Source organism: Gigantopelta aegis, chromosome 4, assembly GCF_016097555.1.
Source record: "Gigantopelta aegis isolate Gae_Host chromosome 4, Gae_host_genome, whole genome shotgun sequence".
Taxonomy (NCBI): Eukaryota; Metazoa; Mollusca; class Gastropoda; order Neomphalida; family Peltospiridae; genus Gigantopelta; species Gigantopelta aegis.
In genome coordinates this window covers 3,701,181-3,726,602 of record NC_054702.1, presented here as the reverse complement: position 1 = coordinate 3,726,602, position 25,422 = coordinate 3,701,181, and the positions used below count along the sequence as shown (strand labels likewise).

At 37.9% G+C, this 25,422-nt stretch overlaps 2 protein-coding genes across 2 annotated transcripts in view; one reads left to right on the top strand and one right to left on the bottom strand.

Moving 5' to 3' along the window:
- LOC121372677 (two pore calcium channel protein 2-like) overlaps positions 1-16,877 on the bottom strand; it is a 43,983-nt gene extending 27,106 nt beyond the window's left edge. Inside the window, exons 1-12 of the mRNA XM_041499125.1 lie at positions 16,547-16,877; positions 15,189-15,238; positions 14,540-14,616; positions 13,802-13,979; positions 13,095-13,211; positions 12,159-12,265; positions 9,280-9,352; positions 8,937-9,032; positions 8,214-8,304; positions 6,539-6,604; positions 5,171-5,235; positions 2,601-2,710 (exon numbers count right to left, since the gene is read on the bottom strand). Coding sequence (XP_041355059.1) covers positions 2,601-2,710; positions 5,171-5,235; positions 6,539-6,604; positions 8,214-8,304; positions 8,937-9,032; positions 9,280-9,352; positions 12,159-12,265; positions 13,095-13,211; positions 13,802-13,979; positions 14,540-14,616; positions 15,189-15,238; positions 16,547-16,850 — 1,334 coding nt within the window. The 5' untranslated portion in view covers positions 16,851-16,877. The remainder of the gene's footprint in view (positions 1-2,600; positions 2,711-5,170; positions 5,236-6,538; positions 6,605-8,213; positions 8,305-8,936; positions 9,033-9,279; positions 9,353-12,158; positions 12,266-13,094; positions 13,212-13,801; positions 13,980-14,539; positions 14,617-15,188; positions 15,239-16,546) is intronic.
- A 2,806-nt stretch (positions 16,878-19,683) lies between these two features.
- Positions 19,684-25,422, top strand: part of LOC121372502 (myoneurin-like) — a 66,969-nt gene continuing 61,230 nt past the window's right edge. Inside the window, exons 1-3 of the mRNA XM_041498850.1 lie at positions 19,684-19,766; positions 23,546-24,071; positions 24,759-25,110. Coding sequence (XP_041354784.1) covers positions 23,568-24,071; positions 24,759-25,110 — 856 coding nt within the window. The 5' untranslated portion in view covers positions 19,684-19,766; positions 23,546-23,567. The remainder of the gene's footprint in view (positions 19,767-23,545; positions 24,072-24,758; positions 25,111-25,422) is intronic.

Sequence of the window (25,422 nt, the reverse complement as noted above, 5' to 3'; positions counted from 1 at the left end):
CACAACAGATATAACACATACTTTATCATGGGACTAGCCACACCCACTCTGAAACACAACAGATATATCACAGACTTTATCATGGGACTAGCCACACCCACTGTGGAAAAACAACAGATATAACACGGACTTTATCATGGGACTTTCCACACCCACTCTAAAAAAAACCCAGATATAACACGGACTTTATCATGGGACTAGCCACACCCACTGTGGAAAACAACAGATATAACACAGACTTTATCATGGGACTAGCCACACCCACTCTGAAACACAACAGATATAACACATACTTTATCATGGGACTAGCCACACCCACTCTGAAACACAACAGATATAATACAGACTTTATCATGGGACAAGCCACACCCACTCTGAAACACAACAGATATAATACAGACTTTATCATGGGACAAGCCACACCCACTCTGAAACACAACAGATATAATACAGACTTTATCATGGGACAAGCCACACCCACTCTGAAACACAACAGATATAATACAGACTTTATCATGGGACAAGCCACACCCACTCTGAAACACAACAGATATAACACATACTTTATCATGGGACTAGCCACACCCACTCTGAAACACAACAGATATAACACATACTTTATCATGGGACTAGCCACACCCACTCTGAAACACAACAGATATAACACATACTTTATCATGGGACTAGCCACACCCACTCTGAAACACAACAGATATAACACATACTTTATCATGGGACTAGCCACACCCACTCTGAAACACAACAGATATATCACAGACTTTATCATGGGACTAGCCACACCCACTGTGGAAAAACAACAGATATAACACGGACTTTATCATGGGACTTTCCACACCCACTCTAAAAAAAACCCAGATATAACACGGACTTTATCATGGGACTAGCCACACCCACTGTGGAAAACAACAGATATAACACAGACTTTATCATGGGACTAGCCACACCCACTGTGAAAAACAACAGATATAACACGGAAATTTATCATGGGACTAGCCACACCCACTGTGAAAAACAACAGATATAACACGGACTTTATCATGGGACTAGCCACACCCACTGTGAAAAACAACAGATATAACGCGGACTTTATCATGGGACTAGCCACACCCACTGTGAAAAACAACAGATATAACACGGACTTTACCATGGGACTAGCCACACCCACTGTGGAAAACAACAGATATAACACGGACTTTATCATGGGACTAGCCACACCCACTGTGGAAAACAACAGATATAACACAGACTTTATCATGGGACTAGCCACACCCACTGTGAAAAACAACAGATATAACACGGACTTTATCATGGGACTAGCCACACCCACTGTGGAAAAACAACAGATATAACACGGACTTTATCATGGGACTAGCCACACCCACTGTGATACACAACAGATATAACATGGACTTTATCATGGGACTAGCCACACCCACTGTGAAACACAACAGATATAACATGGACTTTATCATGGGACTAGCCACACCCACTGTGAAACACAACAGATAAGACATGGACTTTATCATGGGACCCGAGTGACACCCACTAAAATAACAACTCTTTAAAGAGACACTCAAACATAACCCAGTGTGACAAGTGCTCAAATGATACACTCTTTATTGAGAGAGGGGCGGGACAAAGCCCAGTGGTAAAGTGCTCACTTGATACACAGTCGGTGTGGGATTGATGCCCATCGGTGAGCTCATCGGACTATTTCTCGTTCCATCCAGTGCACCACGACTGGTATATCAAAGGACGTGGTATGTGCTATTCTGACTGTGGGATGGTGCATATAAAAGATCCCTTGCTACTAATGGAAAAATGTAGTGGGTTTCCTTTCTCAGACAATATGTCAAAATTACCAAATGTTTGACATTCAATAGCCAATAATTAATAAATCAATGTGCTCTGGTGGTGTTATTAAACAAAGCAATCTTTAATTTTCTTGATAGCTAACAAGCCATGAGATAGACCTACCTGACACTGCTGAGTGTCGAGGTGTGGAACTCCAGTTTGCGCTTGATGAGAACTTCGTACGCTAACAAGCCATGAGATAGACCTACCTGACACTGCTGAGTGTCGAGGTGTGGAACTCCAGTTTGCGCTTGCTGAGAACTTCGTACGCTAACAAGCCATGAGATAGACCTACCTGACACTGCTGAGTGTCGAGGTGTGGAACTCCAGTTTGCGCTTGCTGAGAACTTCGTATGCTAACAAGCCATGAGATAGACCTACCTGACACTGCTGAGTGTCGAGGTGTGGAACTCCAGTTTGCGCTTGCTGAGAACTTCGTACGCTAACAAGCCATGAGATAGACCTACCTGACGCTGCCGAGTTTCGAGGTGTGGTACTCCAGCTTGCGCTTGCTGAGAACTTCGTACGCTAACAAGCCATGAGATAGACCTACCTGACGCTGCCGAGTTTCGAGGTGTGGTACTCCAGCTTGCGCTTGCTGAGAACTTCGTATGCTAACAAGCCATGAGATAGACCTACCTGACACTGCGGAGTGTCGAGGTGTGGTACTCCAGCTTGCGCTTGCTGAGAACTTTGTAAGCTAACAAGCCATGAGATAGACCTACCTGACACTGCCGAGTTTCGAGGTGTGGAACTCCAGTTTGCGCTTGCTGAGAACTTCGTATGCTGCTCGGACTCCAAGCCGCCTCCTGAAGAGACTCGCCTGCATAGAGGCCTGCAGAAAACATAGAAGAAACCTGATTTATATATGACACAACAAGCCCAAATGAAACATGAATTAATTAAACAGCTAAATTTCAGTGGGACAACAGACCTCGTCGCTAAACTAGGAGATATCACTCTCGATCCTCATCACTTCCCACAGACTAATTCAACGAGAGTAATTTTTAGCTCCCCTTAGCATGTGAATTTATATGGTATTAATATGGTAATATCTTGAACAGCTCCACATAATCTAAGCTAGGGAAGCAATTAATCATTCCACACAATGTTTTCTCAGTAGGTTAAATATTTAACATGATGGTATGTCCCCTGTTCCTATGCATGTGACTTATTTTCATTACTGAACAGTATATATACAGTCAGACGTCGTTACAATGACCATGTTCGTCCCTGGGTCACTTTGTCGTTATATCAAAATTGCCACTGTATCAATTGCCATGAGTTATCTCCATTGCCAAAATAAGGTAACAAAAAATACTAATTAATATTAACTGATGACTCAATAGCATTTGGAGAAAACTTGGGAGTAATAATAAGACACAAGTAGAACGAAAAAATCCAAAGTTTGACTCCAAACAACAGAGCCAAAAAAAACCATGTCCAAACGAGACAAGCGAAAGGAAAAGAAGGAAGTTGAAGTCACATGACCTGAACTACAGGGAGCATACAGTGAAGAATTTTAGGCCATCCCATTGGCTGTTGGGATGTTCGGACCAGACCACTCACGTGGGGGGAAGGTGCACTTGTGAGGACAGGTAATGTGAAAATAAATAAATAATTAATGCATTGCAATTATTATTAAAAACAACAAATGCACATACATACATTAAATATGTTTTTAAAAAACATCATTAAATATAAAAACATTCACATTCACCGTCAGTCTAATCAAGACATCTACGATTGGTACCTGTTTTGTTTACAAAATATCATGAAAATAGAAGCTTTTATTGTTCAAAGTTAATCCTTTAATTGGTTAACTAAAGGCTTATTTGTAAAAGCAATACATGTCTACAGATTTCGCCATTCCCAGTCTGGAGCTCGACACGGTAAGACGTGTTTGTTTCGCTTGTGCACACTGCACATGCTTTTGTGTGCTCGACTTGGGGATCCTTCATTTCGTTGTTTTTGTCAGCGAAATGAAGTTTTCTATTGGGATGTATGCAGCCATTGGAACTGATTGAATGCTGGAACACTTCTCGTTTCGACAGCCTGCACCAACAGGTTGGATTCTTTTTTTAGCAAGATTCTTTGCTTCCACGTCATTTCTCCAGCTGACTATGTCAACTTGTTTTTCCGTGACTCGTATGACGGCCATTCTGCAGAACGCCATGGTTGTTCGTGTTTAGTCTCTACATGTCCGAGCCTGTCCTAGCAGTACCGGAAGATTGACCGCCCCAATCTAAGAAGAAATAGGAAGCAGGGTCGGCCCACTATACCAACCCATGACGACTGGACTATACCCAAGTCTGATTCTCTCTCTCGTTCAGACGGATCCAGCTTCTCAAGATCTGTATTTCAGCACAGCACTACACCTTCAACGTCTAATGACTGTCAATCTAGGGGTTTTCTTGATGGGATGCAACCCATCTCGTCTCTATAAGCTGTGCACCCAAACGGCCTTAATGAGGCCACTCACATGGACATATAGATCGGATTTTAAACTTTTAGACCTTTGTTCAAAATTTTATGTCGAAATTACATTTTTTAAATATTATTAAATAGTCCGATCCTCTCTTCTTTCTTTTATTTATTTTTGGACTGTCCTTCTAAAATGCTCCAAACTATATAAATATTCGGCCGAGCAGTCAATTCTTTTTATTTTTGGCTTGTAACTTTTTATTTAATTTTTTTTTTTTTTAATTCTATTAACTTTTTTACTAATTGCTATTTTCAAAATTCTACCCATTTTCAACTCTACCCTGCCCCCCCCCCCCACCCCCCATCCCCAGTCAGGCCACCGATCTTATCGAGGCAGGACTCGGGTGGGCATGTTCGAAACCCTAGTAGTATATGGGCATGTTAAACTAGATATCTATCTATCGACATATTTCGCAGACATTGGTAGCTCGGACAGCATGTGACACAGTCGGCTGACTACAAGATCAAGGATTCTATGTGGCTGTGTGTGTACTGCCAACGTGCTACGGTATCTGTGATTATGTAACGTCATTGTAAAGAGTCGTTTTCAGATGTCGGATGCACGTTTGTTCCTAATTTGCTCTACCTGTGTCGGAAGGTGTGAATTCCGGTGTAATGAACAGAATAACACTGATGTACATTTGTTCCCGACAATTTGTGGTCGGATGGTGTAAATGTCGTAGTAACGACAGTCCTTGTACGAGGTCTGACTGTACATTTACAGCATCGAAAACACTCTCCAATGGGCTGCTATTATCAGCATGATTCTACATTAATAGTAAGAAAGAAATGGCAGTGTGATCAAACTCACCAGGAAGTAGCCTCGGAACTGGTTGTAAATGACGGCAGTCAACATGTTCATGAGGCAGTACAATCCTACATAAAGAAAAAACAAACACTGAGAAAACATATTACAAAATTTGTTAACACTACAAATAAGTGAGGTTTTTGTTTTGTTTTGGTGGTTTAATGGGGTATTGTGAAGTTAACGAGTCAAAAACCTCAGAAATAAATTATAAATTATAATCATGTACTAATAATAAATATTTGAATTGTGTCCGACCATTTGTTCTTCCACAGAGAAACATACATGGTATGGCAGACACCAAATAATTGGGGGGGGGGGTGTGGGGGGGGGGGACGTAGCCCAGTGGTAAAGCATTGGCTTGATGCACAGTCGGTCTGCGATCAATCCCATCAGTGGACCCATTGGGCTATTTCTCGTTCTAGCCAGTGCACCACGACTGGTATATTAAAGGCTGTGGTATGTACTATTCTTTCTATGGGATGGTGCATATAAGAGATAACCTTGCTACTAACGGAAAAAATGTAGCAGGTTTCCTCTCTAAGACTATATGTCAAAATTGCCAAATGTTTGACATCCAATAGCAGATTATTAATAAATAAATGTGCTCTAGTGATGTTGTTAGACAAAACAAATTTTTGTATATACAAGGTCTATATAACTAATGCATTTCTGGTTTCAAACCAGATTTTACCTCCTTATAATCTCATAGATGTTTAAGAGATAAAATATGTATTAGGAAGTAAAATGACATTTAAACTAATATGAACATTAGTATGACCAGACACCGATATTCTAAAGAAGATTTACCGCACTTCATGTAATCTATCTATCAGTCAGCAGGGCTCGAACTTCAGAATTTGTGTCCCACAGCAATTTTGTAAAGAACTGTCATGGGTGAAACAGCCCACTGACTGCAATTTTGAACCTACCTATGGCAGTTTGCTTTTAAGTGACATTTGCAGCAAATAAATATGACCGAAAGGTTATTTTGCTGTATTGAGACATATTTAAATACTGGCAGATAATGTACACAAGGTGTATATATTTTGCCACTGTTGAGGAGCTTTACCAATGGCACAAAAATGCTGTCAGTGAAGCTCTCTACCTACGGCAATTTAGATCTCAACAACGGCAATTGCCGCCGATGCTGTCAATCAGTTCGAGTCCTGAGTAAGTTACATCCCAATCTGTAATACATTAAGAGTGAATATCCTTTTAATATATAATATCAATGTTTAGTTGTCATGGTTTTATATTCCCTAACAACAAACTACAATTGTTAACAACAGACATAACTGAACATGAACGAAACAGAGAAAGGAGTGATCACTAAACATGATTTAACAAACAAAATGTCATGTGTTTACTTACCAACAATGAGGAAAATGATGAAAAACAAAGCAAAAAATCTGTTTGTCTGATACGCAGGCATGGTAACTGAAAAATAACAAGACTAGATTTCAGATGCCATATATCATGATGAGCAGATAATAACAAAAAACAAATCTGCTTTGAAATAACCGGCAACAGAATCTATTGATTTAGCAACTAATTTATGTGATCACTTACTGAGTACGAAACGAAATAACAGTAACATGGTTTACAGCTGATCATAAATCTTCATGTCCTGTTTCACATTAACACCATAGATTTTTAAAAAGCATTAAAACACAAACATAACTACATACTCATCCTAGAACAGTCTTTCATTGCACATATACAGAAAAGCTGCTATAAGCTTATGACACTATCTGGAAAAAACATGAAATGAGACTAAAAAACAGCAGATATATCCTTATCCAGGGCCGGATTTAGACCTTGGGGGGGGGGGGGGGGGGGGGCGGGGGCCCGGGGGACTTCAGGTCCGGGGCCCCTCAACATAGAAATTAAATTACATGACAAATTAAAAAATGAACTAATTTTATAATTATTACATTTTTTATAAAGGAAGTCCTTAGTCTGGGGGGCCCCTCTGGCAGGGGGGAATGGGGCAATTGCCCCCTTATAAATCCGGCACTGTACTTACCATCTGAGTTGTAGAATACAGCTAGTTGAAAAACAGCACTAAACTGTGAAATACAGCTAGTTGAAAAACAGCACTAAACTGTGAAATACAGCTAGATAAAAACAAATAGCACTATGTACTTACATTCTAGGTTGTTAGCTGTTGTCAAATACAGCCAAGTAAAAAAACAGTACTATGTACTTACCATCTGGGTTGTTAACTGTTGTCAAATACAGCCATGTAAAAAACAGTACTATGTACTTACCATCTGGGTTGTTAGCTATTGTCAAATACAGCCAAGTAAAAAACAGTACTATGTACTTATCATCTGGGTTGTTAGCTGTTGTAAAATACAGCCAGGTAAAAACTGTACTATGTACTTACCATCTGGGTTGTTAGCTGTTGTCAAATACAGTCAAGTAAAAAACAGTACTATGTACTTATCATCTGGGTTGTTAGCTGTTGTAAAATACAGCCAGGTAAAAACAGTACTATGTACTTACCATCTGGGTTGTTAGCTGTTGTCAAATACAGCCAGGTAAAAACAGTACTATCTACTTACCATCTGGGTTGTTAGCTGTTGTGAAATACAGCCAAGTAAAAACAGTACTATCTACTTACCATCTGGGTTGTTAGCTGTTGTCAAATACAGCCAGGTAAAAACAGTACTATCTACTTACCATCTGGGTTGTTAGCTGTTGTCAAATACAGCCAGGTAAAAACAGTACTATCTACTTATCATCTGGGTTGTTAGCTGTTGTGAAATACAGTCAAGTAAAAAACAGTACTATGTACTTACCATCTGGGTTGTTAGCTGTTGTCAAATACAGCCAGGTAAAAACAGTACTATGTACTTACCATCTGGGTTGTTAGCTGTTGTCAAATACAGTCAAGTAAAAAACAGTACTATCTACTTACCATCTGGGTTGTTAGCTGTTGTGAAATACAGCCAGGTAAAAAAAACAGTACTATGTACTTACCATCTGGGTTGTTAGCTGTTGTAAAATACAGCCAGGTAAAAAAACAGTACTATGTACTTACCATCTGGGTTGTTAGCTGTTGTGAGTAGCACAAGAAGATTCATGAATGAATCCAACAAAGTTCCAAAATATTGCGATGCTTCCTTGTCAACCTACAAAATAAACCAAGAGAAGGAATAATTTTGTTCAGTATCATGTTGCATAAAATTTTAAACAAAATATTCCAAAATACGATGTTTCATTGTTTACCCGTAAAATAACTCCTGTAACTGATCACAGCAATTGGGTAATGCTACAGAGTTTTTAATTCGCCACGGCACTTTTTTGTTTTGCTATGGACTATATATGTTTTTTCACATAGCATGTCTTTTGCTGTTGACACCTTCTTAATTGCAGTGGTTGTAAAACAAATAGATCTTCATTCTTGGCAGTTTTTAGCATCTACAATATGTCCAAACACAGGAATAGGAAAAACACAGTCAGACATTCAGAATGTTTGAGACACCAATACAGTCAACTAATTCAGCTGCTTGATGTCAGCTTCTATGGCCTTCTGCATAACGACAACACACACACACACACACACCATTCAAATGGTTTTCTTTTCATTGCTATGGCTTAATTAAATACTAAAACAAGTTAATGCACACAGATGAGACAATGAAATGACATAAATCAGACATTAAGTAATGTACACTACAACATATCAATAAAAAAAGGCTTGAGGTGACTCAAGCTAGGCTGAGACAATAAAATGACATAAATGAGAGATTAAGTAACGTACACTGATTGCTGGTGTGTTGTTACTCAGTGGAATTGGTGTGGTGGTGAACGTGTTCAGTACAGAATTATTACCAGTCGTTGTGCTATTCGATGATGTCTGGAAACAAATATACTAGTTTTAAAATACAATCAACATTGGGAAAATAAACTTCTATTACACAGATGGGAAGAAATATATTGTTGGTTATATCATAAATGTGTTATGCTATCTAATTTGAAAAATGGTACTCTAAATTATATTATGAAATATTATCTGTTACACAAATCTTACTTTAGTCTAATATGAAATATATTGTGTTATGCAGACCTTCCGTTAAGTTCTACTATGAAAAGTGTTGAGTTACCCGTATCTGAGGAAACAGGAGCATGCCAAAGAGAGTGAAAATAAACAAGTGGAGAGCCAGCAGCAACAGAACACTGAAACAGAAACCAGTATGCAAATTAGTCTTACACATATTAAAATGATATGCAAATTAGTTTAACGCATATTAAAATTATTATGCATCTCCATGTGAGTTAATAGATATTACAAGTAAAAAGTTAAAATATGGGGTCCAATTCACTAAACACTCATAATTTTGGAATCTCGCAAGTAGACTTGCAAGGATGATGCGATGTTACTTTTAAGAGAGCCTAAGAGAGCCTTGTGAACTAGGTATTTGGACACAATTAACATACAAATCTATGTAAATTGTCTTCAAAGTTTAATTAATAACCGATGCAGGATGTAGCTCAGTGGCCAAAACTAATTGTTTGTTGTACTTAGGTTTCATCCTGTCTCAGCTAATGCTGCGCAACTTATAGCATCACCATTCCTTGTGTTAATATAGGAAATAAGTTTTCATTTTAAAAACTCACACAAAATAATGAAATGTCTTTTTAAAACTTTCTTTGATGAATACATGTAGGCTGACCTCTTTATTATTTCAATAACATCACTGGTTTGACGTTATTTGTTATTTTTGGTACTAAGTGAAACCAACAGCAAAATGAGGTAATGCTTTGGCTGAAGGGTGGGTAACTCCAATGTTTTATGGTCAACCTATATTGATTTTCTGAATGTTAGTTACCAAGAGACTGTACTTCTTAAAGATAGCAAGTTGGTGCCCCTCTTGATGCTATCACATTTTTCACAAAATATATTCTGACATCAAAAGTGTATTGAAATTGGTGCAAAAGTCAGTGGTGATGTGCAACCTTAAGTGAATATTTTATAGTATCAGCTATCTGAGTTATATGAGGAGAGGACCTAGTAATTTGGCAAACTTGTACCCAGTCGTTTTGTTGTTTATACAATACAATATGTTTTCAATCAATCTGATATTTAAACTATAATGAATGAACAGATTATGTTTTGTAAAATATCTGCTTAAATATTACCTATAGATCAGCCTGTCTCAGTGATATTAGCACAGTACCTAGAATCACTCCAGTTTGGCAAACAAGACAGGCACATTAAAAAGTTTAACTCAGTATCCAAAAGGTTTGTTTTTGTTTAACGACACCACTAGAGCACATTGATTTATTAATCATCGGCTATTGGATGTCAAACATTTGGCAATTTTGACATATAGTCTTAGAGAGAAAACCTATTACATTTTTCCATTAGTAGCAAGGGTTCTTTTATATACACCATCCCACAGACAGAATAGCATGTACCATAACCTTTGATATACACCATCCCGCAGACAGACTAGCATGTACCATAACCTTTGATATACACCATCCCGCAGACAGAATAGCATGTACCATAACCTTTGATATACACCATCCCGCAGACAGACTAGCATGTACCATAACCTTTGATATACACCATCCCGCAGACAGACTAGCATGTACCATAACCTTTGATATACACCATCCCGCAGACAGACTAGCATGTACCATAACCTTTGATATACACCATCCCGCAGACAGACTAGCATGTACCATAACCTTTTGATATACACCATCCCGCAGACAGACTAGCATGTACCATAACCTTTGATATACACCATCCCGCAGACAGAATAGCATGTACCATAACCTTTGATATACACCATCCCGCAGACAGACTAGCATGTACCATAACCTTTGATATACACCATCCCGCAGACAGACTAGCATGTACCATAACCTTTGATATACACCATCCCGCAGACAGACTAGCATGTACCATAACCTTTGATATACACCATCCCGCAGACAGACTAGCATGTACCATAACCTTTGATATACACCATCCCACAGACAGACTAGCATGTACCATAACCTTTGATATACACCATCCCGCAGACAGACTAGCATGTACCATAACCTTTGATATACACCATCCCACAGACAGACTAGCATGTACCATAACCTTTGATATACACCATCCCACAGACAGACTAGCATGTACCATAACCTTTGATATACACCATCCCACAGACAGACTAGCATGTACCATAACCTTTGATATACACCATCCCACAGACAGACTAGCATGTACCATAACCTTTGATATACACCATCCCACAGACAGACTAGCATGTACCATAACCTTTGATATACACCATCCCACAGACAGACTAGCATGTACCATAACCTTTGATATACACCATCCCACAGACAGACTAGCATGTACCATAACCTTTGATATACACCATCCCACAGACAGACTAGCATGTACCATAACCTTTGATATACACCATCCCACAGACAGACTAGCATGTACCATAACCTTTGATATACACCATCCCACAGACAGAATAGCATGTACCATAACCTTTGATATACACCATCCCACAGACAGAATAGCATGTACCATAACCTTTGATATACACCACCCCACAGACAGACTAGCATGTACCATAACTTTTGATATACACCACCCCACAGACAGACTAGCATGTACCATAACTTTTGATATACACCATCCCACAGACAGAATAGCATGTACCATAATCTTTTACATACCAGTTGTGGTGCACCAGCTGGAACGAAAAATAGCCCAATGGGCCCCAACGACTGGGATTGATCCCAAATCGACAGCGCATCATGCGAGCACTTTACTACTGAGCTACGTTCTGCCCCAGTTTGGTATTCATGCCAGATGTTAAAGATGTGTAAAGTAAAAACCTTGCGACTTCTGGCAGAGTTCAGTATTCATGCCAGATGTTAAAGATGTGTCAAGTAAAAACCTTGCGACTTCTGGCAGAGTTCAGTATTCATGCCAGATGTTAAAGATGTGTCAAGTAAAAACCTTGCAACTTCTGGCAGAGTTCTTCTCAAACAGTTCACAGTTTTCTTCATCAACGTCGAGTTGGACAGAACGAAAAACGGACGCAGCATTCTCCGGAATCTAATGTACTGAAATATAAAATAGGACCAGATGTTTAACATTCATCGTTATTGACTAGGTTGAGAAATAACAGTAGTCTGAGATTGCTGTACCAGATGTAATCACAAAAGCTAGGCCAAAGTATTTACCTGTAATCATCTGAATGAACGTATCTACTGTGTATCTATTCTCAGCATTACACAAATCTTAACCTTCTGACTACTGCAGGCGATATATTTCACCCATGTCACGCAAGTCGACATACTATACACTGCATACAATTCATATTTCCCGCCGTTTTGTTTAAAAGATGATTTTCTGCAAATATTTTCACTTGACAATAATGACGGCACGTCACAGTCATTTTGAGGAATGGATAGCTGATTGTGACAGCTAATTTGATAATAAACTTGATCATTCTACCAACAACAAAAATCACCAAATATAGGTATATGAAACGTAGTTTGTTTATAAAATAATGGACATAAATACTGGACATCTGGCCACAAATGCCCATAAGTAAACACAACTTTTTAGATTTTTTGCCTAATTATAATCAACATTAATTGATCTAAAATACCATATAAATCAGAAAAACCCACAAATATAATACTTACCAATTCAAATATGAACTTTATTTTATGTATTTATAAAAAATATATAAAAGTTATAATCTTGTACCCACTCAACATGAGTTTTGTCAAGAATAAATCCAGTTGTCTGAAGGTTAATATTGATAAACCTTTACCAAGTACTAATATTTTTATTATTGTTTTATTTGTGTAAGTATAATATGTATTCAAGAAAGATGACAAGGCTGGCACATTAATACTACAGTGACAAGTACAATTACCTTACCTCATAACAACCGAGAGCCACTGAAACCGACCAATCAGTGAGGGAGATGAACAGAATGATAGCACTGGCAACAAGCCACTTGTGTCGCAGGAAGTAGAACCTCCCCATTAAATAGCCCTGAAGATTAATAACATCAGAGAGATTCAAATATACTTTAAACATGTGGCCATGTCTCACCATATCTAAGCACCATTTATTAAGGCACAATACAAACATAACTAGTTTTAATACACACCCATATCTGTTATTAATGAAATACACACTCATATTGCTGTATCTGTTGTTGATTAAATACACACCTGTATTGTGTATCTATTATTATTAACTAAATACACACTCATATTGCAGTATCTGTTGTTGATTAAATACACGCCTGTATTGTGTATCTGTTATTATTAACTAAATACACACTCCTATTGCAGTATATATTGTTGATTAAATACACACTCATAATGCAGTATCTGTTGTTAATTAAATACACACTCATATTGAAATATCTGTTCTTAATTAAATACACACTCATATTGCAGTATCTGTTGTTGATTAAATACACACTCATATTGCAGTATCTGTTGTTAATTAAATACACAACTATACTACAAAGTATAGATCTGTTATTATTAACTACACACCCGTATTGCTGTATCTGTTATTATTAATTAAATACACACCCTTATTGTAATATTGGTTATTAACTAAATACACACCCGGATTGCTGTATCTGCTACTAGCAGAAGAAGACACAAGAACTCTGTTCCTTCTGTGAGCCAGCATGGCACAATTACTCGCTCACCTCGAAACCGGAGGTCAGAGGTCAATGTCAGGGATGATGGATGTTCAAATATCACAAGAACATGCAGCACAAATATTACAACAAACCGGAATCTATAAACAAAACAAAAGTGAATGGAATGAAATTCATATACTTGTATATAAAAATAAAAAATATTACATTGAAACACAGAATATCTAAATAACAAATCTAGAAACGTTTCAATACATATAAGGCACAATTTTGCAGTTTATTTCCTATTAGATTACTAATAAAACCTGTTTAAATCATAGTTTATAAAATTTATATATATTATTTATATTAAACAAAAGCATAAATTCAGATACTGTTGCCATTTTTTTAAATATTAATAATTTTACAAATTACCATATTTCCTTTAATACATTCTGGGCTTCAAATAAGCTCTGGCATCGAACATGCACCTTGTCTGTAACCAGTTTGTAATAAATAAATGTTGGGCTTCCAATAGATGCCAGGTCTCCAATACACGTCAGAGGGCCTACTTACAAATAAAGGCCTAATTTCTTAAATGCTTTGAAAAAGGATGAGGGTGGGGGAGCTTATTCAAACACCTGAGCCTATTTCTAGTAAGATACAGTACATGTGGTATGATATTATTGATATTCTACTAGTAATAGCTACTCTGACTCACATTACAATGCTTGTTGAGTTGTAATTTCTGTAGAGAAGCAGGGCCCGGGGGTCCATCTTATGACTGATAGAGCGATACTGAAACAAAAACATGCAGATCTTAAAGAACATTAATTGTCAGAACTGATAGTGTGACATAAGGAAACTGTGATGCTGAAAATAACCATGCAGATCTTAAAACATGATCGGAGAGGAATGTGAGATACAAGGAAACGGTTCATTAAAGCTGCAGTACTTTTTAAAATTATTATTATTATTTGACCATTTACAAAAGACCATCAACATTGATTTTTTAAAGTTAACATTAAAAACACTAGTGAATTGCAGTCCAGTGAGCAATGTAGTTTGTGACTTTCAAACTACATAATCAGGGCTTACCCTGTCCATTGTCAAATTACCCAATTGCTAATTTTTATAAGAATTGTCTACAACACTTAGCCTTTGGCTAATAAAAAAATATTCATTAAATTAACCATGTTTTAATCATTTCACAGGAAATACATTAGATATCTGAAAATTGGCTAAAGCAACATTAATTCCAGTGTGAGACCTGCATACTGTTTTCTAGCATGATCTAAGAGCTAGGTGACATTACAAAAAGCTGACCAACATTGAAATGAGGAAATGTGAACATGGTGGGAATCTCTGACCTTGTAAGCATCTTCAATGAACACAACAGCCTGCAGAAGACTTGCCTGATCTGAAACAAAGTGATACACTGATATAGTTCTTCAAAGAAAGAAAAAAAGAAATGTTTTATTTAACGACGCACTCAACACATTTTATTTACGGTTATATGGCGTTAAAGACCACACAGATTTTGAGAGGAAACCCGCTGTCACCACTACATGGGCTACTCTTCTGATTAGCAGCAAGGGATCTTTTATTTGCACTTCCCACAGGCAGGATAGCACAAACCATGGCCTTTGTTGAACCAGTTATGGATCACTGGTCGGTGCAAGTGGTTTACACCTACCCATTAAGCCTTGCAGAGCACTCACTCAGGGTTTGGAAAGAAAGAAAGAAATGTTTTATTTAACGACGCACTCAACACATTTTATTTCCGGTTATATGGCGTCAGACATATGGTTACGGACCACACAGATTTTGAGAGGAAACCCATTGCCGCCACTACATGGGCTACTCTTTCCAAATAGCAGCAAGGGATCTTTTATTTGCACTTCCCACAGGCAGTATAGCACAAACCATGGCCTTTGTTTAACCAGTTATGGATCACTGGTTGGTGCAAGTGGTTTACACCTACCCATTGAGCCTTGCGGAGCACTCACTCAGGGTTTGGTCACTCAGGGTTTGGTCACTCAGGGTTTGGAGTTGGTATCTGGATTAAAAATCCCATGCCTCGACTGGGATCCAAACCCTGTACCTACCGGCCTGTAGACCGATGGCCTACCACGATGCTACCGAGGCCGGTCAGTTCTTCAAAGGGACTGTTAGAGAGTGCCTCCTTGTATGAATTAGGTAATTATAGCAAACTACATCTTGATATCTTTATTATATTTTCTTTTTTAAGTTTGTTTGTTTAATTGCATCACTAGACACTAGTAGAGCACATTATAATAAATAAAGTTGCATGTGTTGGAAGTTTTGTGGGAGAGGGGGATCGAGCAAAGTTTCTAAGGGGTTGTCGAGATATGTTGTCCTGGAAAACACTTTCTTTTCTTTTTCAAATGTGCTTTAGCAGATGTAGTTTCTACCCCTTATATCACCCTTCCTCAGCAAAAATGACTGCATTAAATAAATCATCAATTTTAGTCCAAGATTATATAGTTCATTAAAATAAACCTAAGTGTCAGGTTTATTTTAATGAACTATACATTATATAGCCTAGTCATAAAATCGATCTTTAAAAGAAAATTTAAACAAAATAAAACTAGGTCCAATCTCAGAACAAATTAACTTGCAAGAGCCAGTTGTGTGTGCGTTGGAGGGGGGGGGGGGGGGGGGGGGGGGTTAAAGACCTGTCAAAAGTTATAGTAGTAATTGATACCTAAACCAGCAAATAGTTCGTGTGTACTGGTGTAAGATTCACTGGAGAAATTGTCAAAATCGCTCTGTTCCGTCACCTGCCATGGGCTGGCCAGGCTCGAGTGACGGCCTGCTTGGAAATCTTGAACCGAGGCAGAGGACTGAGAGGTGGACGTCAGAAACACCTCGTTCAAGTTTTCTTCGCGCACAACCGACTCGCGGTCGCCATGTTCGCTGTCCCTGGAATCAACAGTCGTGTTTACGACGACATTAGCAATATGATCTCTTGCTTCAGTGACTATGCGTGAAGTTTCTGAATTATGCATGGGTTTTTAAACGAGAGAAAAAGTATTCAAGCAACAATTATTAATGACCTTCACCTTTCCTACTTTCTTTTTAAACTACTTCCGCAACCACCCACATGGTGCTATTCGGACGACCAGTACGCACGTCTAAAACCGACTGTGTCAGGTTGATTCGCGGATAGTTCGGAATTCTAAAACCATAGAGAAAACAGAAAACGTTTGTTTTGTTTAACGACACTATTTGAGCACATTGATTTATTAATCATCGGCTATTGGATGTCAATATTTTGTAATTTTGACATACAATCTTAGAGAGGAAACCTGTTTCATTGTCCCATTAGTAGCAAGGGGTCTTTTTTCCCACATGCATGATAGCACATACCACAGTCTTTGATATACCAGTCGTAGTTTACTGGCTGGAACGAGAAATAGCCCGATGGGCCCGCTAACGGGGATTCATCTCAAACCGACCGCGCATTAGGCGAGCGCTTTATCAATGGACCCGTTCAATTGATTGGGGGTTTTCTCATTCCAACCAGTGCACCACAACTGGTCAAAGGCCGTGGTATGTGTTTTCCTGTCTGTGGGAAAGTGCATATAAAAGATCATTTGCTGCATTAGGAAAAATGTAGTGGGTTTTACTCTGTTGACTACGAATCAGAATTACCAAATGTTTGACATTCAATAGTCGATGATTAATTAATCAATGTGCTCTAGTGGTGTCGTTAAACAAAACAATGTTCAACGTCCAGACCCACGAAAAAAAATCTAAGTAGAGAGTCTAGATTGTGGCGAAGTCTTCTATATCTAGGGGGTTGAGTCCTGCTTCTGGGTGGTTCAACACCGGCCCCCCACCCACACCCCCCACACTCCGCCACACGTGCTTGGTTATAGTTTGACTGTTGCTGTCCCGTAACCAGGGGGCTCGGATGATCTCCCTTCCGCCCGCGAAAATAAGAATTCCCACCACGGGGAAAAAAATCATGTGGAATATTCATATAAAGTTCAGGTATCTTGTAATGACGAAGCCATCAAGAATAGTAATATATTTCTATCATGACTTGATCGAACATGTCTAAGTAACTTACTAAGATAATAGACCTCCTGTTTGTCATTCACTTGAGTTGTCAGTCTCCTCCTCACGTTGTAGTGAACTAAATTGGTTTCTGTAATGTAGTTGTTTTAATGTATTTGTATTAATCAAAATTAATCAATTGTATTAGTCAGTTTTAAGACGCACGCTTGCATGGACAGCGAACGCAAGTGGACATTGGAGGGGTGACTAACATATCGAGCTTCTGGCTAGGTTTGGAGGAATGTTTCCCATGATAATTTAAAAAAACAGATTTCTTAAAATGTAATTTCCTACATTCTACAAGTAAAATTCATTATAACAAATGCCGGTACAAGCAACATTTTTAAAATGTGCTTTCGCGATGTACAAATGTGCTTTCGCGATGTACTATCTGTATACATTACTAAAATGTCACGCTGGGTTAAATAAATGTTATAAACGAAACCAAAACGCGTGATTTTATAAACCCTTCAAAAGCTACAAAACCTTATATTCCAAATATTTTGGGCGGAAAACTTCCATATCCACCCCCACCCCCTCCCGACACTGGCTACACCCTCCATATGAGTTCCGTCTGATTTAAAGTCGACACCACCCTCACCACCCACAATACAAAATGATCAGTGTCCGTATATTTTCTTTGTAGCCATAGAGTCGAAAGCTGACACACACCCAACTATGAAGATTTTATATAGATCTCCCCCTTTCGTTGCTGCCATCTTCCGACGCCTACCAATGTACCATGCGATAGATCTGGAGAAAGCGAGAAGAGGGAAGGCAGGGAAAGAAGTAATAATGTGCGAGTGTGAGTGTGTGTACGTGTGTGTGTACGCGTGTGTGTGCGCGCGCGCGCGTTCGAATGAATGAATGTTTAACGACACCCCAGCACGAAAAATACATCGGCTATTGGGTGTCAAACTATGGTAATGCAAATAAATAAAGTGATGATCAACATCAATATAAAAATTCAAGGTTTAAACAAAAACAGTGTAAAGAACAGTGTAAAGAACTGTGCAAAAACACAAATATCACAGAATTTTACGGATACTGAATTTTATTCAAAACTTCAATTTTGTGCTGTATTGGCCATTCTCAAAGAGAATGTTACACCCCTGCACCACGGTGAGGTTACAGCACGCGCAGGGGCGCGCGCGTTCGAGTCACACACAGAGAGAGAATAGACGGACAGCTAGCAATATATGTTCAAACGCTACATATATGACGCTTGCGTACTCCATTCCACGAATTTTGACATGCCTCAATTTATAATCCGATGAAAAAAATTGAATTAATATATTATCCTTTTAGTTGTGTGTCTTTTTTTCCATTATAGACCTCCTCTCTGGGAAAAATTGTGCATCCACCCCCGATTTGATACTTATTATGTTATCTGTAGGTTCTGCCGCAATCGGTAGAGCTTGCCTGATGTGTTTGGGTGACAGGATCGAACCTCCTCGGTGTACCTATTTTCTGATTGGGTTTTCTCGTGACAACCAGTGCCCAACGATTGGTATATCAATGACCGTGGTAAGTGCTGTCCTGTGTGAGAAAGTGCATATATATATATTTTTAAAGGATCCCTTACTGCTAGTGGAAAAAAATTAGCGGGTTTCCTCTACCAAATATTTGACATCCAGTAGACGACGATTAATTAATTAATGGTGTTGTTAAATAAAATAAACTTTAACACCAGTGTATAATACATACACGACTTTCTGAAACAAATATACGCAGGCCACGAAGAGTTATATGCCTTTAGTTGTGACGTCACATATTATTATGGGATGTCAACTTCCGGAAAAAAAGGCATACGACAGGTCCGGGTTCACTAGAAAATATTACAAATATTTTATTATTGCTGGGTATGTTGTAGATAAGTATATACACGACCAATTATATAGTTTATAAAACTAGAATTTGCGACTGTATCTTAGCAAACAGCGTGACGATGGTGTACATTTGGCCCGGCTGATGTTACGGGCCAAATGTACAATCTTATTTGCATAAAACAGCGATTTGTTTAGAGATAACACATACACAAAACTAATATTTTACCAGCTTTTTGTTTACTGCATTGTTATATGTTATATTCATTGCTATATTTTATTTAAGGGCATTTGTGATCGTTTGGATACAAATATTATAATTCCGAACAAAATGCAGTGGCATTTCCACCATTCATCACGTGATACCTCCAAATGGCGGGATATTTAAAGCTTACAAATTAAAGATGCCCATTTTAAACACATAATACAAATAAATAATATAGTTTTGTTCACTTATAAACACATATATGAAATCCAGTGACAATGAAACACCAATACCAATGTACAATATGATTATATGGCCCATAGTCAAAAGTCAGAACCATAGTTAAAGGTAGGGTCAACTCAAACATGAGCCTTATGTGTTGGAAAGATGCATACCCGGACCATCAACACATACTGACACTTTAACAAATGAAAAACGCGTAATTTTAGAGTTAATAAAAAAACACGATTATTCCTGCTAACTGGGGGCAGCCATTTTGTTTTGTTTTTGTGACGTCCGGTGGGATAGCTTGGGGCGAAGTGACGTCGGCTCCTGACCATCTCCTGTATGTACAGTGTAAACAAAAGCAGTAATTTTCGACAAGGCGCTTCTCTTTGATCAACCTGACTTGTAAAACAGCATAAATTACGTAATAATATAAATAAACTATTTAACTAAATATATTTCAAGTTGCATTAACGGAAAAAAAATGGGGTTATAGTATTTTTCTCTGTTTAATAATGCAAAGGAAAAATGTACACTATTAGGCCTATTGATATGCTACGTTGGAGCAAAAACGACAACCCACGATACCCAAGTGATCATTTTCTTTTCTTTGGGACTACGTAATTGGTCAGTTCTGTGGTTTTAGATGGAAAAGTCTACTTAATAAATAGTTTTACAGAACTATTTACAGTAATAAACCATGCCCATTACAATTTTAGGGGCGACAGGTAATATTCCACAATACCGGTATGTATTTATGTGTCTAGACAGAGTCAATTAATTGGCTCGTCTGGTTACCAATCAAATACACACCTGCCAATCAGGAATCACAGGTAGAAGCAACTAACAGCATAGACCAATTAACTAAGAAAACACTCCGTGTGTCATTTCAGTACGTAGGTTAATGCATGGACAAAACATTGTTAATTGTTTCGACAATGGTATTTTATTTTGTATTGAAAAATAATATATTATATAGTGCTGGATATACTTATTGCTGGCTTACTGGGATGTGTATTATTACGTATTGCAATGTATGACTATTTATTATCCCGCAAAAACCAGGTAGATTGTGTTTCTCTAGTTCTAAGGCTCATTCCTGACGTTACGCGTTAAGTATTACGTAACCACCAGCTCGCCAGAGGGCGTACTCACTGAGATGGTACAAAATGGCTGTGCCCGTTATATATAATAGCCGTCACATTTAACCGTTTTATTAATTAACTATACGATTATACGTGTTGATATTAAGCAATAATGTGCATTATATATCGTTGAATATGCACACAAGGCCAAATGCCTTAATTGTCCTCTCCTTTAACAACTAATAAATTACTCTCCAGGTATTAAATATATAGGATAATAAATGAGTTACCAGTTATTATAAAATTTATGTCCCTCATGAAATAATTTTCACTTGTCACTAAAGCTTGTGACAAGTGAAAATTATTTCACGAGGGACATAAATTTGATAATAACTGGTATCGAGTTTGTTATTCTATTGATTACCCCAGCTCTTTGCGGTTTTTTTTTAAAGCCTTTATTTTCAATACAGCCTACATTGGCTACACATCCATGTATATAGAAATGACGTAAACTACTTTACTGTTCTGGGTATTGCTTTAACTTTGTATTTTATTCATGGTTCACAGATAATTTTCAAAACAATTTTTTTTATATATTCTGTAAATGCTTTAAACTACGTGACGTCATTGTGTGTGCTTTGACAAATTGTGATGACGTCATATTTAGTACTGACATGGTGATTGGTTTGTTGGCGTCAAATTGTCTAATAGTAGGGTACGTTAAACCAATGCATGATAATTTCCCAGTGAAAAATTAAGATTTTTATTTTTCCCATGGATATTTTTTTTTTACAATGAAAGATTCCACATACTAGACTTTTTCTCTTTTTTTAAATTATAATGCTGGACATTATACTAGGCCGAGTACAGCCAGACCGAGCAGAAAAAAAAAGCACTTCACTATAAACCAAATGGCCACATTTGGAACCAATCAAATAGTTTGCAAAACGTCAGCTGGCTGAACTTGGGTCTGGTAACATGATGTTTCAGTCCCCAAGCAGGTGTCGCATAATAATGGTTTGTCCGATGCCATTTTACTTTGCCTGGTCATCGGGACAACCTTCATGTAGGCATGTAGTTCAATATGTTTTGGTAAATTTGTAAAGCTGGGAGATATACTGTATATATTGTTCAGTGTTGGTAGCAATCGGTACCAAGTGACCATACTAAGCAAATCTCATACCCAAGTTTTGTTATATTGGCAAATATTTCTGCCATTAAGTAAAACGCTATAAAATATCTGACTAAAATATTTTCCGACCATGAAAAACCAACAGCTTATAAAGCTCAGGGATATAGTATGATGGAATGAACCGAACATCTTATAGAATAGCACTAACAGTTAGTTTTAATTTCCTCGAAAAGCTCGTTTGTGGAGGAAATATAGTTAACACAGAAAATGCACTGCCTGTAGGCTGTCAAAAATACTGGTAGCGAACTTGAAATTGTTATACCGCCCAAGATCTTGGTAATTACAAAAATGGCTGTGGCAAATACATGCTGTGATCCACAGTAAAAATAGTAATCATGACATTTACCACAGCAGTTTTTTTGGTTGTGTAAAAGAGCAGTTATAATTTGTCAATAAATAAATGCAGAAAAATCAACTAAGAAAATTGTCATAGAAAATCTAAAGTTGAATAGGAAAATAAATGTTGTGGAAAACTTAAAACACAGCAGCTATCTCCACGGCATTGTTGACTGTCTTGGTTCATCATCGGAGTTGTACTGGTATGACTATGAACATTATTGTTATTTTCGGTCATCATGGATAACTGGATGACTGTTAAATACTCACCTTGCCTTGTGTGGATCTAGGTCTGCAGTGACTGAGTTTTGTTAGGTTTATATGGCCATATGTAGTTCCTATGTTTTGGTATATACATACCTAATCAGGGGTAGGAATTCTCTTCAGATCAGCTGTTTTTCTTTCCTGGAACATTGCGTTTCCTCGCATTTTAATCATCCTTTCCTCCAAAATGTGTTGGATGGCACAGATTTTAACCTAAGATTTCAAGAATTTTCGGGACCCCTCTAGATTTCCTTTTTTTTTTACAGTTCAACAATTCCCACCCCTTCTAATACAATGTGAATAGGAATGATCATGATGATTGGTACTTTATTTCCACTTATCTGGAAGATACACTGCTACATTTAGTTCCACAGTGACTGTGTATTGGTAGTTTGGTATGACTATGTAGAGTTCCACTGTGTTGATGTTTGATTGGTTTTAAAAGTGTAAAGTTTAGATTGTTTTAATGCTCGTCTTTGAAGGCTAAAACCTGTTATATTGTTTGTAGGTGCTGATCTTCCAGTGGAACCATGGATGAGATTCAGGCTGACCCATCTTCGACAGAGCTTGTGGATGGACAGAACGAACATTCTCATGTTGACGTAGCAAACACTGACATAGACGATGTTTATCAACACAATGAGCACATGCAGATTAAAACTCCGGACCACGTTGTGTATGTTAATGAGAATCACAGCATCGTCGACACACTGCATGGTGAGGCAGCTGATGTTGATAAACACTGTGAGGATAACGATGTGGACGACTCTGATGCTGTTGTCACAGAAGTGAGCATAACTCAGAGCAGTGTAGAGGATCTCAGTGCTGTAACGACGTCCCACATGATGTCTCAAATCCACGAACAGCACACATACACTATTGCTCCTTCCACGAACGAAAGCCTGGATGAAGGGGAGACAATCACAATCAGTCTGGAAGAAGCGACGGAGATCATTCTTCAGCAGCAGGGACTTCAGGGAGCCGTTCAGATCGCCCCAGGGACGTACCAGATTCTTACTCAACAAGCCAGTCACGTAAATATCAACAAATATTTTCACATGGATACAGCTAATATCCCAATCTAGAACCAATCACATAAATTGAGAAAAACTGGTTAATGATGTACCATAGTTATTTGCTTTATCCTGTGAAGGTAAGAATGGGAACTCCACAAAACAAATGGAGTTTCCCATCCGTCCTGAAGAGGATAAACCCTATTACATACAGCATTAAGCAGTTATTGTTCTTATCCTGCAACTCAATAAGAAGAGTGAGAAAATAAGCTTTATTCCTCAGTTTTTTATAGATATATTCTCAAGTTAAAAAAGGCAACCTTTTTGCAGTGACATACAAAATTCAAAAATATTTCTGAATTCACAGTTACTAAATGAATATATAATTTGTGTTACCACAGCACAAAACTTTATTTCCATATACAGTATTAAAACTAACAACAAAGAATATGCAATTGGAAATCTAGTCAAAGCAAATGAGTGTATCACTTTCCTTTGAATGGTCACTATAATGTGTTAATACAAATGTGATGTAGGATAAAAAATGTTTTAAACATCTTGATATTGTACTGTTAATATCTATTCCAATTCAGAGCCAGTCATCAAAAAAACACAGAAACATTTAGTCATTAATACTTGACGTCTATCAGTATCTGTAGTGATGTTTGTAATTGTTTGTTGTAACTGATTGGTTTTTGTATATTTCAGGATGGGGAGAACGCAGCAATGGATTGTGGGATTCCACTGCATGTTGATGCTGATCTGGAGAGTTATGACGCGGACGCTGGTGGCGAGGTGAACCACGTTGGTAACCATGGTGATGTGTATGAGCCACAGAGTCCGGGAGTGGGTAAACACGAACAGGGTTTGTCGGATCAGTCTCCTGGAGAAGTAGAACACAATGACGTGCAAGAATGTGATGGAGGTGAAGAGAACGGCAAGTCTTTAGATGAAGGTATTCAAGGTCAAGGTCAGACTGGTGTGACTTCAGCAGATGGGGATGGTAACAAGGACCAACAGGCCGATGATAACAATGATCAACAGATACTGCAGATAGAAGGTATATTACTAACCTTGGCAACACGTACACTAATGATGTTCTGTTAAAGTGACAGACTCTAGTTTTTAAACACTACAGCATATATTTCACTTTTAGAGTCATTTATTGTCACTGAAATCAAACGTTACTTATATTTTAGTCTTTAGATTATCCATTTCCGTAGAACCGAAGTTTTTCTGGTCATCCTGGTGTTTTTAATACCAAAAATTGCATTTTTCATATTTTTTAAAAATGCATGTGTGTCTGAAAAGTAGCGGTTTATTAATTTGAGTTCGTCTAAGTTTTTAGTTTTTAAGGATATTTCCTGTTTTA